This window comes from Schistocerca americana, chromosome 1, assembly GCF_021461395.2.
Source record: "Schistocerca americana isolate TAMUIC-IGC-003095 chromosome 1, iqSchAmer2.1, whole genome shotgun sequence".
NCBI lineage: Eukaryota > Metazoa > Arthropoda > Insecta > Orthoptera > Acrididae > Schistocerca > Schistocerca americana.
This window is the reverse complement of record NC_060119.1, coordinates 35,618,821-35,633,743: the sequence shown is the minus strand read 5'-3', so window position 1 is coordinate 35,633,743 and position 14,923 is coordinate 35,618,821. Positions and strand designations below refer to the sequence as shown.

The following is a 14,923-nucleotide window of genomic DNA, read 5'->3' as shown; positions in this document are numbered from 1 at the left end:
AAACAGCATATCCAGACACTACGGGATGATGATGGCATTGAAACAGAGGATGACACGCGTAAAGCTGAAATACTAAACACCTTTTTCCAAAGCTGTTTCACAGAGGAAGACCGCACTGCAGTTCCTTCTCTAAATCCTCGCACAAACGAAAAAATGGCTGACATCGAAATAAGTGTCCAAGGAATAGAAAAGCAACTGGAGTCACTCAATAGAGGAAAGTCCACTGGACCTGACGGGATACCAATTCGATTCTACACAGAGTACACGAAAGAACTTGCCCCCCTTCTAACAGCCGTGTACCGCAAGTCTCTAGAGGAACGGAGGGTTCCAAATGATTGGAAAAGAGCACAGATAGTCCCAGTCTTCAAGAAGGGTCGTCGAGCAGATGCGCAAAACTATAGACCTATATCTCTTACGTCGATCTCTTGTAGAATTTTAGAACATGTTTTTTGCTCGCGTATCATGTCATTTCTGGAAACCCAGAATCTACTATGTAGGAATCAACATGGATTCCGGAAACAGCGATCGTGTGAGACCCAACTCGCCTTATTTGTTCATGAGACCCAGAAAATATTAGATACAGGCTCCCAGGTAGATGCTATTTTTCTTGACTTCCGGAAGGCGTTCGATACAGTTCCGCACTGTCGCCTGATAAACAAAGTAAGAGCCTACGGAATATCAGACCAGCTGTGTGGCTGGATTGAAGAGTTTTTAGCAAACAGAACACAGCATGTTGTTATCAATGGAGAGACGTCTACAGACGTTAAAGTAACCTCTGGCGTGCCACAGGGGAGTGTTATGGGACCATTGCTTTTCACAATATATATAAATGACTTAGTAGATAGTGTCGGAAGTTCCATGCGGCTTTTCGCGGATGATGCTGTAGTATACAGAGAAGTTGCTGCATTAGAAAATTGTAGCGAAATACAGGAAGATCTGCAGCGGATAGGCACTTGGTGCAGGGAGTGGCAACTGACCCTTAACATAGACAAATGTAATGTATTGCGAATACATAGAGAGAAGGATCCTTTATTGTATGATTATATGATAGCAGAACAAACACTGGTAGCAGTTACTTCTGTAAAATATCTGGGAGTATGCGTACGGAACGATTTGAAGTGGAATGATCATATAAAATTAATTGTTGGTAAGGCGGGGTACCAGGTTGAGATTCATTGGGAGAGTGCTTAGAAAATGTAGTCCATCAACAAAGGAGGTGGCTTACAAAACACTCGTTCGACCTATACTTGAGTATTGCTCATCAGTGTGGGATCCGTACCTCCGTACCAGGTCGGTTTGACGGAGGAGATAGAGAAGATCCAAAGAAGAGCGGCGTGTTTCGTCACTGGGTTATTTGGTAACCGTGATAGCGTTACGGAGATGTTTAATAAACTCAAGTGGCAGACTCTGCAAGAGAGGCGCTCTGCATCGCGGTGTAGATTGCTCGCCAGGTTTCGAGAGGGTGCGTTTCTGGATGAGGTATCGAATATATTGCTTCCCCCTACTTATACTTCCCGAGGAGATCACGAATGTAAAATTAGAGAGATTAGAGCGCGCACGGAGGCTTTCAGACAGTCGTTCTTCCCGCGAACCATACGCGACTGGAACAGGAAAGGGAGGTAATGACAGTGGCACGTAAAGTGCCCTCCGCCACACACCGTTGGGTGGCTTGCGGAGTATCAATGTAGATGTAGATGTAGATGCTTCGTAACAACAAATTGCCTCCGATGAACATGACATCACAACTGTTAACATTAGATTTGTTTCAGCAATTACAAGTGGAATCATGCGCATACGCAGTTGAGTAGTATCTTCTTCCGCTTCTGGCTACAGAAATGTGGCTGTTGGCTCACAGCCTGGGGGGGGGGGGGGGGGGAGGCTAGGTGCTACTGGCAGAAATGTTACTGGCGCGCCCAAGCTGGCAGATTCATGCACGTGCAGCAGCCCTGGATCTAGGAGTTGAGGGGGAGTGGGGGGGCAAATTCATATTCTTGAGGAAAAAACCTTGTTTCACAAAGCACCTAGCATCCAACGCACGTTGGTCTATTGATTATTCGTATGACTTTGAAACTTCTCCCTGTCGGTTTCTGAACATTGCTGAACACATTCTAAGTTGATTTCTGAATGAATCATAAGTTGATTTGTGAATGCGTGCATAGTGTATGTCATGTCTCTGTCAGTGGAATCCTGGTCACATCTAGAAATAAACTTTACTGCAGACAAAAGTGGCTATACGAGCTGAGCGGAGTATAGCTGAACGAAAGAAAGCCACCCACTGTCTGATTATGTGGTTGATTGGATTTGCGAATGATGAGCATTGTTATGATTACCAGCGAAATCCATAGATTCAAACTACCAGAGTGCGAATAAACGACTAACAGGAATAACATAAAGATTACGCATTATCTTCTCGGTGTATCCAAGAAAATGAAATTTTGTCAGAAAATTTTTGGTCAGATCGCTATGCTAGTAAGGGCCAGTTGTATGGTCCCTGGCTAGCAGCTGCCTTAAGGTCTATTCTGGAAGTAACACGGAAAACGCGTTGTACGAACATGTAACAGTGCCTAACCGGAGAATGAAAGCAGGATAACTAAACCGGTGATTCTGGAGGGGTTAGTGAAGTTAACCGGCGAATAAGTTTAGGCAATGGCAGGAATAGAAACAGAATTAGTGATGACATCATTGTTTGTTAGAACGAGGAAGGAGAAGAAACTGGGACATCACTTAAATTATGGAAGAATATGACGATTCCAAATTTATATAAAAATTTCGCACTACTACTTTTCGATCTCATGCTTGAGAAACTGGAGCTATGAATGAAGTGTAAAACTATTTCTTAACGTAAAGCTTTTTGCTTGTAGTAGGCCTAACAGGTATTTGATATTGGTACTTTGTGAATTATATTCTGCTGTGTTATAAAAATGACCATTTGTGCCAAAACAGTCTCGTTTATTTGGCGTGTGTTACAATTGCTGCAGTATTAGAAAGGCCTATTTTGCTTTATGTAGCAGACAGTGACAAAATATACGTAATCAGGTCGAGAAACCACACCAGTCTTGGGTCCTATTTGTATTAACAGCTTTTTCAGTATTAGACAACGACATTTCGATTTTTCGTGCAGCAAAACGTTCGACGAACTTTGATGAGGTTACAGATTTTTTCGCAGAAAGGAAAGCATGCCGTGTAAAGCTATAGCAAGATTAGAGAGAAAAAGAATCTAGGAACTAAGGATTGAAGAAATGTATACTGTCTTGCTTGCCTCTTGTCTTTACTGGTTTTATGTATTCTATACTAAATTTTATGTCACACAAAGCAGCAAGTTAGCTAAAAGGGAATAAAGAGTGTAAATTTTCTGAAGAGTTTAAAAAAAAAAAGAGGGGCAGATGTCAAACCGGCCGACTGGAGGCACTATAGGACATTTTAATTTCCACTGTCCTGAATATAGTTTGATGGCATCCATTACAAAATATACACGTTTCATTTCCACAGAGTGAAATACACTTAAATGCGATAGAAGAATGCTGTGTGAAGAGGTTTAGCAGTGCACTTTGGCACATTTAAGATCAAATAATATGTCTTACGATTCTTCGGACACATATGTTTCTCAGACTCTTCAGAAAGATGTGCACTACAAAACGAACATATTTTTGAAAGTTCAATTTTTTAAATTTTTGGCGTCCTATCTCAAACGCTCGAGGGACGCCACTATCTACTATTGCCCCGGTTCGGAAATAACGTAGATACGGGGCTGATGCACAGAGCAGTCCAAGTTATAATAGGGAAGCGGGTAGTATCCACGTGACCCGTGTTTACATTTTAGTAATTTTGCTGTTTCCTCTTTGTCTACTGCGCTCATGTCAAATGAAAACAAAATTGATTTCTGTGGCCGGGAATTATCATGTGAATTACAATACATTCACATAATTACGGAAGGCTAAAATACATTATTAGTTCAGATTTTATTTCCACCTTTCTGACAGTCAAGCATTAATTGCCATGCAGAACAGTGAAGTTATTTTTATCGGTTTGCTGAAGAAATTTTCTTTTATTAATCTTTTCCGTTGAGGCAGTCAATATATTTGAAATGAAGTGTTTAATTCCACACTATTGGCTAGTTTCAACTGTTCGGTGCATTTCAAATGTACCTTTCCATCTTTTAGCACGTATGGCATTATGCCATAACAAAGAACCAAACATGAGATAACAAAGTACTGGTACTCAAGGAAATTTACAGCCCAAAAACCACATTGAAAAGCTTAATATCAGGTCAAGGCCTACTTCACTTGGAATCTGCGACTCATTTAAAAATCAGCTCTTTGATGATGAGTCATTTAGAAGAATTTAGAGCCCAGAAGATCACACATTTATGTCATTATTAAAAAATTTACTGGCACATTTTTGTGATATATCTTAAAATGTAATATGTGCATAAAAGACCAACATTATATGTGAAAGCTTTGCTTCTCTTGTAGCAACATTATATATATTAATTTAAAACATTAACTTTTCCTGTTCATGTGTTCGCGCTACATCTACATGATTACTCTGCAATTCACATTTAAGTGCTTGGCAGAGGGTTCATTGAACCGCAATCATACTATCTCCCTACCATTCCACTCCCGAACAGCGCGCGGGAAAAACGAACACCTAAACCTTTCTGTTCGAGCTCTGATTTCTCTTATTTTATTTTGATGATCATTCCTACCTATGTAGGTTGGGCTCAACAAAATATTTTCGCATTCGGAAGAGAAAGTTGGTGGCTGAAATTTCGTAAATAGATCTCACCGCGACGAAAAACGTCTTTGCTTTAATCACTTCCATCCCAACTCGCGTATCATATCTGCCACACTCTCTCCCCTATTATGTGATAATACAAAACGAGCTGCCCTTTTTTGTACCCTTTTAATGTCCTCCGTCAATCCCACCTGGTAAGGATCCCACACCGCGCAGCAATATTTTAACAGAGGACGAACGAGTGTAGTATAATCTGTCTCTTTAGTGGACTTGTTGCATCTTCTAAGTGTCCTGCCAATGAAATGCAACCTTTGGCTCGCCTTCCCCACAATATTATCTATGTGGTCTTTTCAACTGAAGTTGTTCATAATTTTTACACCCAGGTACTTAGTTGAATTAACAGCCTTGAGAATTGTAATATTTATTGAGTAATCGAATTCCAATGGATTTCTTTTTGAACTCATGTGGATCACCTCACACTTTTCATTATTTAGTGTCAACTGCCACCTGCCACACCATACAGCAATCTTTTCTAAATCGCTTTGCAACTGATACTGGTCTTCGGATGACCTTACTAGACGGTAAATTACAGCATCATCTGCGAACAACCTAAGAGAACTGCTCAGATTGTCACCCAGGTCAGTTATATAGATCAGAAACAGCAGAGGCCCCAGGACGCTTCCCTGGCGAACACCTGATATCACTTCAATTTCACTCGATGATTTGCCGTCTATTACTACGAACTGCGACCTTCCTGACAGGAAATCACGAATCCAGTCGCACAACTGAGACGATACCCCATAGGCCTGCAGCTTGATTAGAAGTCGCTTGTGAGGAACGGTGTCAAAAGCTTTCCGGAAATCTAGAAATACGGAATCAACTTGAGATCCCCTGTCAGTAGCGGCCATTACTTTGTGCGAATAAAGAGCTAGCTGCATTGCACAAGAACGATGTTTTCTGAAACCATGCTGATTACGTATCAATAGATCATTCCCTTCGAGGTGATTCATAATGTTTGAATACAGTATATGCTCCAAAACCCTACTGCAAACTGACGTCAATGATACAGGTCTGTAGTTCGATGGGTTACTACTACTACTACTACTCTTCTTAAACACTGGTGCGACCTGCGCAATTTTCCAATCTGCAGGTACAGATCTATCGGTGAGCGAGCGGTTGTATATGATTGCTAAGTAGGGAGCTATTGCATCAGCGTAATCTGAAAGGAACCTAATCGGTATACAATCTGGACCTGAAGACGTGCCTGTATCAAGCGATTTGAGTTGCTTCGCAACCCCTAAGGTATCTACTTCTAAGAAACTCATGCTAGCAGCTGTTCATGTTTCAAATTCTGGAATATTCCATTCGTCTTCCCTGGTGAAGGAATTTCGGAAAACTGCGTTCAATAACTCCGCTTTAGCAGCACAGTTGTTGGTAACAGTACCATCTGCAGCGAAGGTATTGACTGCGTCTTGCCACTTATGTACTTTACATATGACCAGAATTTCTTTGGATTTTCTACCAAATTTCGAGACAATGTTTCATTGTGGAACCTATTAAAGGCATCTCGCATTAACAGTGATGTTGCTATTGGCTGACTACACCATATGTCCGAAAGCTCTGAATATCCGCTGTCATTGGCTGGCAAGATCACGTGACATGAGCTGTGACTGGCTTACAAATCGCATTGCAATCTCGATTTCAATGCTTCGGAAAGTAACATGCGATGTTTGGTGGAATTCGAATATATACTTTCGTAATACGAAAATATGCAGCGTACATGTTGCTGCACATCAAACATCTTTCCAAAAGATGTTTTTTCCCCTGAGTTTCGTTTTCTAAAGCGCTGGGAAATTCTACACCCGTGTATAGGACCATAACCATTCAAAGGATTGATAAGTTATACAGTTCTGAGAGAAAATATACTGTCAGTTAATAGAGAAAAACTATGTTTCCACCCAGGAGAAAGTGTTTTTTTAACCGGGAAATCAGGAAGAAATCTGGGAATTGTTTTTCCTTGTCCACGTATAGACCCTGAGTACTGAGTTGTCAAATTGCTACCATTGTTCTTGGTTTAGCACTAATCATCCATTTCTCTATAATGGAATCTGTTTTGTTCATATGTAAGATTATTATTTGGAAGAATTGTGTAATTTTCAAACTGTACAGAGAAGACTTTACCCAAGTGAAACATTATATGGGGTTGCCTATTATGCATACTAGGTGTTGGTATGTTGTTGTTGTTGTTGTTGTTGTTGTGGTCTTCATTCCTGAGACTGGTTTGATGCAGCTCTCCATGCTACTCTATCCTGTGCAAGCATCTTCATCTCCCAGTACCTACTGCAACCTACATCCTTCTGAATCTGCTTAGTGTATTCATGTCTTGGTCTCCCTCTACGATTTTTACCCTCCACGCTGCCCTCCAATGCTAAATTTGTGATCCCTTGATGCCTCAGGACATGTCCTACCAACCGATCCTTTCTTCTAGTCAAGTTAAGCCATAAACTTCTCTTCTCCCCAATCCTATTCAATACCTCCTCATTAGTTATATGATCTAATCTTCAGCATTCTTCTGTAGCACCACATTTCGAAAGCTTGTATTCTCTTCTTGTCTAAACTATTTATCGTCGATGTTTCACTTCCATACATGGCTACAATCCATACAAATACTTTCAAAAACGACTTCCTGACACTTAAATCTATACTCGATGTTAACAAATTTCTCTTCTTCAGAAACGCTTTCCTTGCCATTGCCAGTCTACATTTTATATCCCCTCTGCTTCGACCATCATCAGTTATTTTGCTCCCCAAATAGCAAAACTCCTTTACTACTTTAACCCTTTGTTTCCTGACATAAGAAAAAATTTGCTTTTTAACATTTTCTTTGCAGAATTTGTGCTATTGTGGCCTCAAATGATGGTAGGATTTTTTGTAAAATTTTATTTTATTTTGCACAACTTTTTTCTCTCCTGAAACTCAGAAGTACCGTCAGACTCCATGGACAGAATCACAACATGCGCAGAAAAATGCTCCAATTTTTATAACTTGTATTTTATTCCACATAAATATTAAATATTTTTACATTAGTAAATTAATTAACAGAAATATGATATTTCTGAATTTTTTTTTTAAATTTCGCATAAATTTATTCTAGAGCAACTTCACAATGCATAGTAACTTAGCTATACATTTTTGACAGTGTATACATATCACATATTTAGTGATACCTCATGAAATTGTAGGAAACAGTTCTTTTTTTCATTGCAGCACAAATACACTTTACATGTACTACATTGTGAATGTGGTCTCGACTGAATTTTATTTTTCGCACACATTTCGCATCGTCCTCTTTTACAACTGAACTCTACAAAATGGTTTCCTCGGTTGGCAAGATGTACATCCTTTGGAACAGAAAAATTATCCTTCGTTCTCTTTGGGAGAGTTATTTCATATTTACCAGAGTTTCTCTTTTTGAGATTTGGCACTTGCTGTTCATTCATTAGCCCTAGTGCCACAGCACGCCTGAATTTCAGCAGTGGCAGTGCCCCATGTAGATCACTGAAAATGACGTAAGCATTGACAAAAGCAATTTCTATTGCTCCACAGAAGAGACGGTGCCACCATTTCTTTCATCGCTTGTCAAAACCATAAGTTGAACGTAATCTGTCTGCATGATCCACACCACCCATGTTTTTATTGTAATCACATACAATAACTGGAAATGGTATAGTCATCTTAGTTCCATCTTTCTGATTTTTTGTCACTACGCTCTGTTCAGTGCCATAGAAGTTTGACGCTAAATACACTACTTTATTTTCCTTCCATTGAAATACTGTTAGGTCTAAAGATGACTCTCTGTGATTTGATTTAGACATTTTTCTTTAGGTAAATTCCCTGCCAAACCTTTCCTGTTTGTTCTAATTGTTCCAAAGGCAAATGTATTTACCGATTTCTGTGTGAGAAAAAGTGGACAGAACAACTAGTGAGAGGTAATGCATTGTTGCTGCAATAAAGTGTTCACACAACCTGACGGTACTAATAAGTCCGCCTTATATTTTCCACTTTATCTCGTTCACATGTAACGTAATTCTTCAAACTATTATAAAAAAACAAAGAAGGTAAGTACGTACAATGGAAAACTCAACGGAAGTTTCAATAAATTGCGCACAAATTCAGGCAACGCCATGGAAACAAGCACATACAATCTTCTGCTTTCACAGCAGCGCGCGAAAAACAATTTCAAGCTCTGACCGCCAGAGAGGTCTATGTATTGCACAATAACATCTATGAAACAGTAGAGCAGAGTTACTGTTACGTACCGACAGGCTCTCAGATCACGAAACTGCACCAGGAGAAAATAATGAAAGTCAAAACTTACTGGTACTTTTAAGTACCGTCAGGCAACAAAGGGTTAAGTGCCTCATTTCCTAATCTAATTCTCTCAGCATCACCCGACTTAATTCGACTACATTCCATTATCCTCGTTTTGCTTTTGTTGATGTTCATCTTATATCCTCCTTTCAAGACACTGTCCATTCCGTTCAACTGCTCTTCCAAGTCCTTTGCTGTCTCTGACAGAATTACAATGTCATCGGCGAACCTCAAAGTTTTTATTTCTTCTCCATGGATTTTAATACCTACTCCGAATTTTCCTTTTGTTTCCTTTACTGCTTGCTCAATATACAGATTGAATAACATCGGGGAGAGGCTACAACCCTGTCTCACTCCCTTCCCAACCACTGTTTCCCTTTCATCTCCCTCTACTCTTATAACTGCCATCTGGTTTCTGTACAAATTGTAAATAGCCTTTCGCTCCCTGTATTTTACCTCTGCCACCTTTAGAATTTGAAAGAGAGTATTCCAGTTAGCACTGTCAAAAGCTTTCTCTAAGTCTACAAATGCTAGAAACGTAGGTTTGCCTTTTCTTAATCTTTCTTCTAAGATAAGTCGTAAGGTTAGTATTGCCTCACGTGTTCCAACATTTCTACGGAATCCAAACTGATCTTCCCCGAGGTCGGCTTCTACCAGTTTTTCCATTCGTCTGCAAAGAATTCGCGTTAGTATTTTGCAGCTGTGACTTATTAAACTGATAGTTCGGTAATTTTCACATCTGTCAACACCTGCTTTCTTTGGGATTGGAATTATTATATTCTTCTTGAAGTCTGAGGGTATTTCGCCTGTCTCATGCATCGTGCTCACCAGATGGTAGAGTTTTGTCATGACTGGCTCTCCCGAGGCCATCAGTAGTTCTAATGGAATGTTGTCTACTCCCGGGGCCTTGTTTCGACTCAGGTCTTTCAGTGCTCTGTCAAACTCTTCATGCAGTATCGTATCTCCCATTTCATCTTCATCTACATCCTCTTCCATTTCCATAATATTGTCCTCAAGTACATCGCCCTTGTATAGACCCTCTATATACTCCTTCCACCTTTCTGCTTTCCCCTCTTTGCTTAGAATTGAGTTTCCTTCTCCGCTCTTGATATTCATACAAGTGGTTCTCTTTTCTCCAAAGGTCTCTTTAATTTTCCTGTAGGCTGTATCTATCTTACTCCTAGTGAGATAAGCCTCTACATCCTTACATTTGTCCTCTAGCCATGCCTGCTTAGCTATTTTGCACTTCCTGTCGATCTCATTTTTGAGACGTTTGTATTCCTTTTTGCCTGCTTCATTTACTGCATTTTTATATTTTCTCCTTTCATCAATTAAATTCAATATTTCTTCTGTTACCCAAGGATTTCTACTAGCCCTCGTCTTTTTACCTACTTGATCCTCTGCTGCCTTCACTACTTCATCCCTCAGTGCTACCCATTCTTCTTCTACTGTATCTCTTTCCACCATTCCTGTCAATTATTCCCTCTGTACAACCTCTGGTTTAGTCAGTTTATTCAGGTCCCATCTCCTTAAATTCCCACCGTTTTGCAATTTCTTCAGTTTTAATCTACAGTTCATAACCAATAGATTGTGGTCAGAGTCCACATCTGCCCCTGGAAATGTCCCACAGTTTAAGACCTGGTTCCTAAATCTCTGTCTTACCATTATATAATCTATCTGATACCTTTTAGTACCTCCAGGATTCTTCCATGTATACAACCTTCTTTTATGATTCTTGAACCAAGTGTTGGCTATGATTAAGTTATGCTCTGTGCAAAATTCTAACAGACGGCTTCCTCTTTCATTTCTGAGCCGCAATCCATATTCACCTACTACGTTTTCTTCTCTCCCTTTTCCTACACTCGAATTCCAGTCACCCATGACTATTAAATTTTCGTCTCCCTTCACTACCTGAATAATTTCTTTTATCTCATCATACATTTCTTCAATTTCTTCGTCATCTGCAGAGCTAGTTGGCATATAAACTTGTACTACTGTAGTAGGCATGTGCTTCGTGTCTATCTTGGCCACTATAATATGTTTACTATGCTGTTTGTAGTAGCTTATCCGCACTCCTATTTTTTTATTCATTATTAAACCTACTCCCGCATTACCCCTATTTGATTTTGTATTTATAACCCTGTATTCACCTGACCAGAAGTCTTGTTCCTCCTGCCACCGAACTTCACTAATTCACACTATATCTAACTTTAACCTATCCATTTCCCTTTTTAAATTTTCTAACCTACCTGCCCGATTAAGGGATCTGACATTCCACGCTCCGAACCATAGAATACCAGTTTTCTTTCTCCTGATAACGACATCCTCCTGAGTAGTCCCGCCCGGAGATCCGGATGGGGGACTATTTTACCTCCGGAATATTTTACCCAAGAGGACGCCATCATCATTTAACCATTCAGTAAAGCTGCATGCCCTTGGGAAAAATTACGGCTGTAGTTTCCCCTTGCTATCAGTCGAATACACCCATAAATACTGAAGGCAAAGGAAGAGGGGTGAAAAAAAAAAGGACTTGCGAGATTCCCCTTCAACCTTTCTGCCAGAAGAATGAGCAACTGACTCCAGAAGCTTACAAATTCATTAACCTTTGTGTACATTTTCTCCTGCCACCACTTGATGAATAATTTTTTTTATTTTTCATGCTATATTACACTAGGTGTTAAGTATTTTAGCATCACACTGAGAAAACTGAATCTAAAAATGTATTTGTAAATGTTTAAGCTAATATTTTAATTGTTAATTTGATATTCTAATAAACAAGCATGATGAAGGAATAGGAGATGAATGCTATCAGTGTAACCAAACTGGTTCAGTAACATTTTCTTTTACCCTTATCACTACCTGGTATTTAAATTCTTAGCTGTTACATGTAAAATTACTTGTGAAATACTTTAACACACAATTCCTTACATGTTTCTTTCCTTGCATTTCAGGATGATTTTTGCAATGCTCCTCAGTTTGGTATTTCAGAAAACTGGTTATTATGCTGGACTGCTATATTTTGGCTTATCATTGGCATTTTTCTTGGTAAGTTCTCAGGAATGTAGTGACTTGTAAAAAATGTAGTAGTTTAGCTTTTTTATTCTTAGGATCTAAAATACTTCTTTTTTTTTTTTTTTTAGGTCCGTACTTTAAAGGTTCAAGTGCTACCTGAAGTAAATGGACCTCAGCATGATCCATATAGGACCACAACAGGAAACAAACGAAGAATATATTTTTTGTTATTTATGGCTGGTATTCAGCCTGTATTAATGTGGTGGCTTTCTCATCATCTTGTTGCACCACCTGCTCCAAAACTGTAACACCCATCTTTTTGATCAGAAACAGCACTTCCAAATATTGTGTTTCTTGATAAATAACTATGGCAGCAGGGGAAGGAAACATATTTATTATGTGATGGCAAAGGAAGTGGAAAAAATGAGTTGAAGGTGTGGCTGTGATACTGATAACAGAGTTGTGAGAAAACAGCAGCTTGTGCAGTTCACTGTTAATGAGCAACTTGTGTTTCCTGTAAAATGTGTGCAAGTTGACATTCGTTAAATTTTGCTACAGTATATTACTAAGTTTCTGAATACAGTGATAAAAGAGAATTAATATTCAGATGAAACAAACAAAATAACTAAAAGGGTGCTCAAAAAATATATTATTTATGAATTGGAGAATACTGTCCTTGGTATCTTCCTCCTGTGTATAGGAGCACCATTTGGATTTTCTAGAGACAATGTACATCTGACAGCTTTTATTTCATCTAATCTAGTGTTTATAAAATTTCTCATTATGTGCTGAAAGCAGCCCAATTCACAGCAGTAAATAACTGAATAAAATGTACTTAGCCCTAAAAATGCAAGTCAGAGTACCTATTTTTGAATACAGTTTTTATGTAACTAAGGACACTTGAGCTAAATACAGGTATATGTGTTACTGCAAAGCAATAACTTATTATGATTGTCTTGTTAACAGGGGGCAGATAATTTGAGGATAAAACATTTTTTGAAAAAGATTCATTATGCAACACAGTTTAAGTGACTAATTTTAACAGTGTCTGCAGTTGCTATTAGCTAAAATTTTGTACTTGTTAGGTCAGTTATGTGAAAAATTATTTTTGTATACAATTTTAGTGTGGTTACTTACAAACATAATGAGAAAGAACACTTCTTGTCCAACAATTATGTTTATTTGTATTCAGTTTCAATAAAAGCAAGTACATTTTCCATTTTGAATAAAAACTAAAGATACAAACCAATATTTTTATCATTTTGTTACGAATTATCTTCTAAATATGGTTTGACATTATACATACATTTGCATCTTTCTTTGTAGCAGAACTCTCGTACTCGACTGCTTCTTGCTCCAATGTTAGTTTGTTCAGACTCCTGTGGTACGGTAAGTTCTAATCTGTGGCATTTAGTCACATACGTAAACAAAATAGTAGCATTACACTTACTACACCTCGTGAGCAGTGAAAGTGGCAGCTGGAGAACCAAGTACGGAAGATTATCACTGTTCCCTCCTCCTTTTACCACCTTTTTTTGGATGCTTTCAGGACTGTTACACTCTTACTCACGTCCACAGTCATTAGAAATTCCTTGTAAATAAATCTGCTTCAGCTCCCATCAACCTTTGTGATTAAACTGTTCTATACAGAAGTAGCAACCAAAGCTATTGTTAAATCATTAAATTTTTAATTTACTACTTCTTATTTTGCAAGATCTACAATGCACATTGTCATTATAAATGTTAAAGAGTATGTACCTGTATGGGCGGGTTAGTTTGTTTGTTACCCCTTCACACTGAAACGGCTGGGTGGATTATACACCTATCAAAGTGTTGGGAGTGAAAAAGAGATGTAGCCCACACCTGAATATCCATAATTTATTGATCTAGTATTTGAGAATGAGAGCACTTAGTGACTTGTAATAAACTGTATACATAATTTCAAACCTCTTTATAAAAGACTTTCTCACTGACAAGCCTCGTAAAATGATGAAAGGAAAAAGTTTATGGCAGAGAGCTGCATCAAACCAGTCTCTGGACTGAAGACCACCACAACAACAACAACAACAACAACAACAACATTTTCGCTATACGTGCAGTAAAACTGCCGCATGAAGCACGATGTTTTAATTTATTACTTCTTTACTAGTAACTGTATTTGTGACACATTTTTGCAGACAGTATTCAGATATGCCGCTGAATGTACAAACAAAATTACGTCACTGTACGACAGTTGAGGATATATGATGATGTCAAACACTGAGACGTGCTGCATCATTAACTTTATCACTCCTTTGATGATAACTATGTTGACAACATGTTTCACAGAGAGTATCTGCATGATTGAATGTACCTACAAAAAATATATTGTGTGACACATAGTTCAGGAGGTATGACGTCAAATATTGAGATGTGTGAAAAATTGTCACATCCTGTGTGATGTTTCGATTTATTGCTTCTTTACTGTTAACTTTATTCACAACACATTTTGCCAACAGTAGCTACACATACCACTGGATGTATCCGCAAAATTACATCATTGTATGACTCATAGTTCAGGAGATACGACATCATAAACATTGTGCTGTGTGAAAATGAAACTGCAGGGCAAAATTCACTAGAGATACAGGTAAAATATGTGTACAGATACACGTGAAATTTGTCACAAACATGTGAAATAAATTTGACACATGCATATGCGACCATAGCTGTGGGTAAAAAGCTAATCGTAAACCCCTGGAATGATTTCAACCAGATTTGGTACACACATTAGTTGCGACCTGGAAAGAAAACTGTGCGTGTAAGA

The 14,923-nt window shown here is 38.7% G+C and overlaps 1 protein-coding gene across 2 annotated transcripts in view; it reads left to right on the top strand.

The window, feature by feature from the left end:
• Positions 1 to 13,324, top strand: part of LOC124620325 (protein YIF1B) — a 69,208-nt gene extending 55,884 nt beyond the window's left edge. The window contains exons 6-7 of one of the 2 annotated variants that reach the window (XM_047147008.1): positions 12,057 to 12,150; positions 12,246 to 13,324. In XM_047147008.1, coding sequence (XP_047002964.1) covers positions 12,057 to 12,150; positions 12,246 to 12,425 — 274 coding nt within the window. In that variant the 3' untranslated portion in view covers positions 12,426 to 13,324. The remainder of the gene's footprint in view (positions 1 to 12,056; positions 12,151 to 12,245) is intronic. The other variant, XM_047147002.1, reaches the window with a different exon arrangement.
• Positions 13,325 to 14,923: the final 1,599 nt, after the last annotated feature.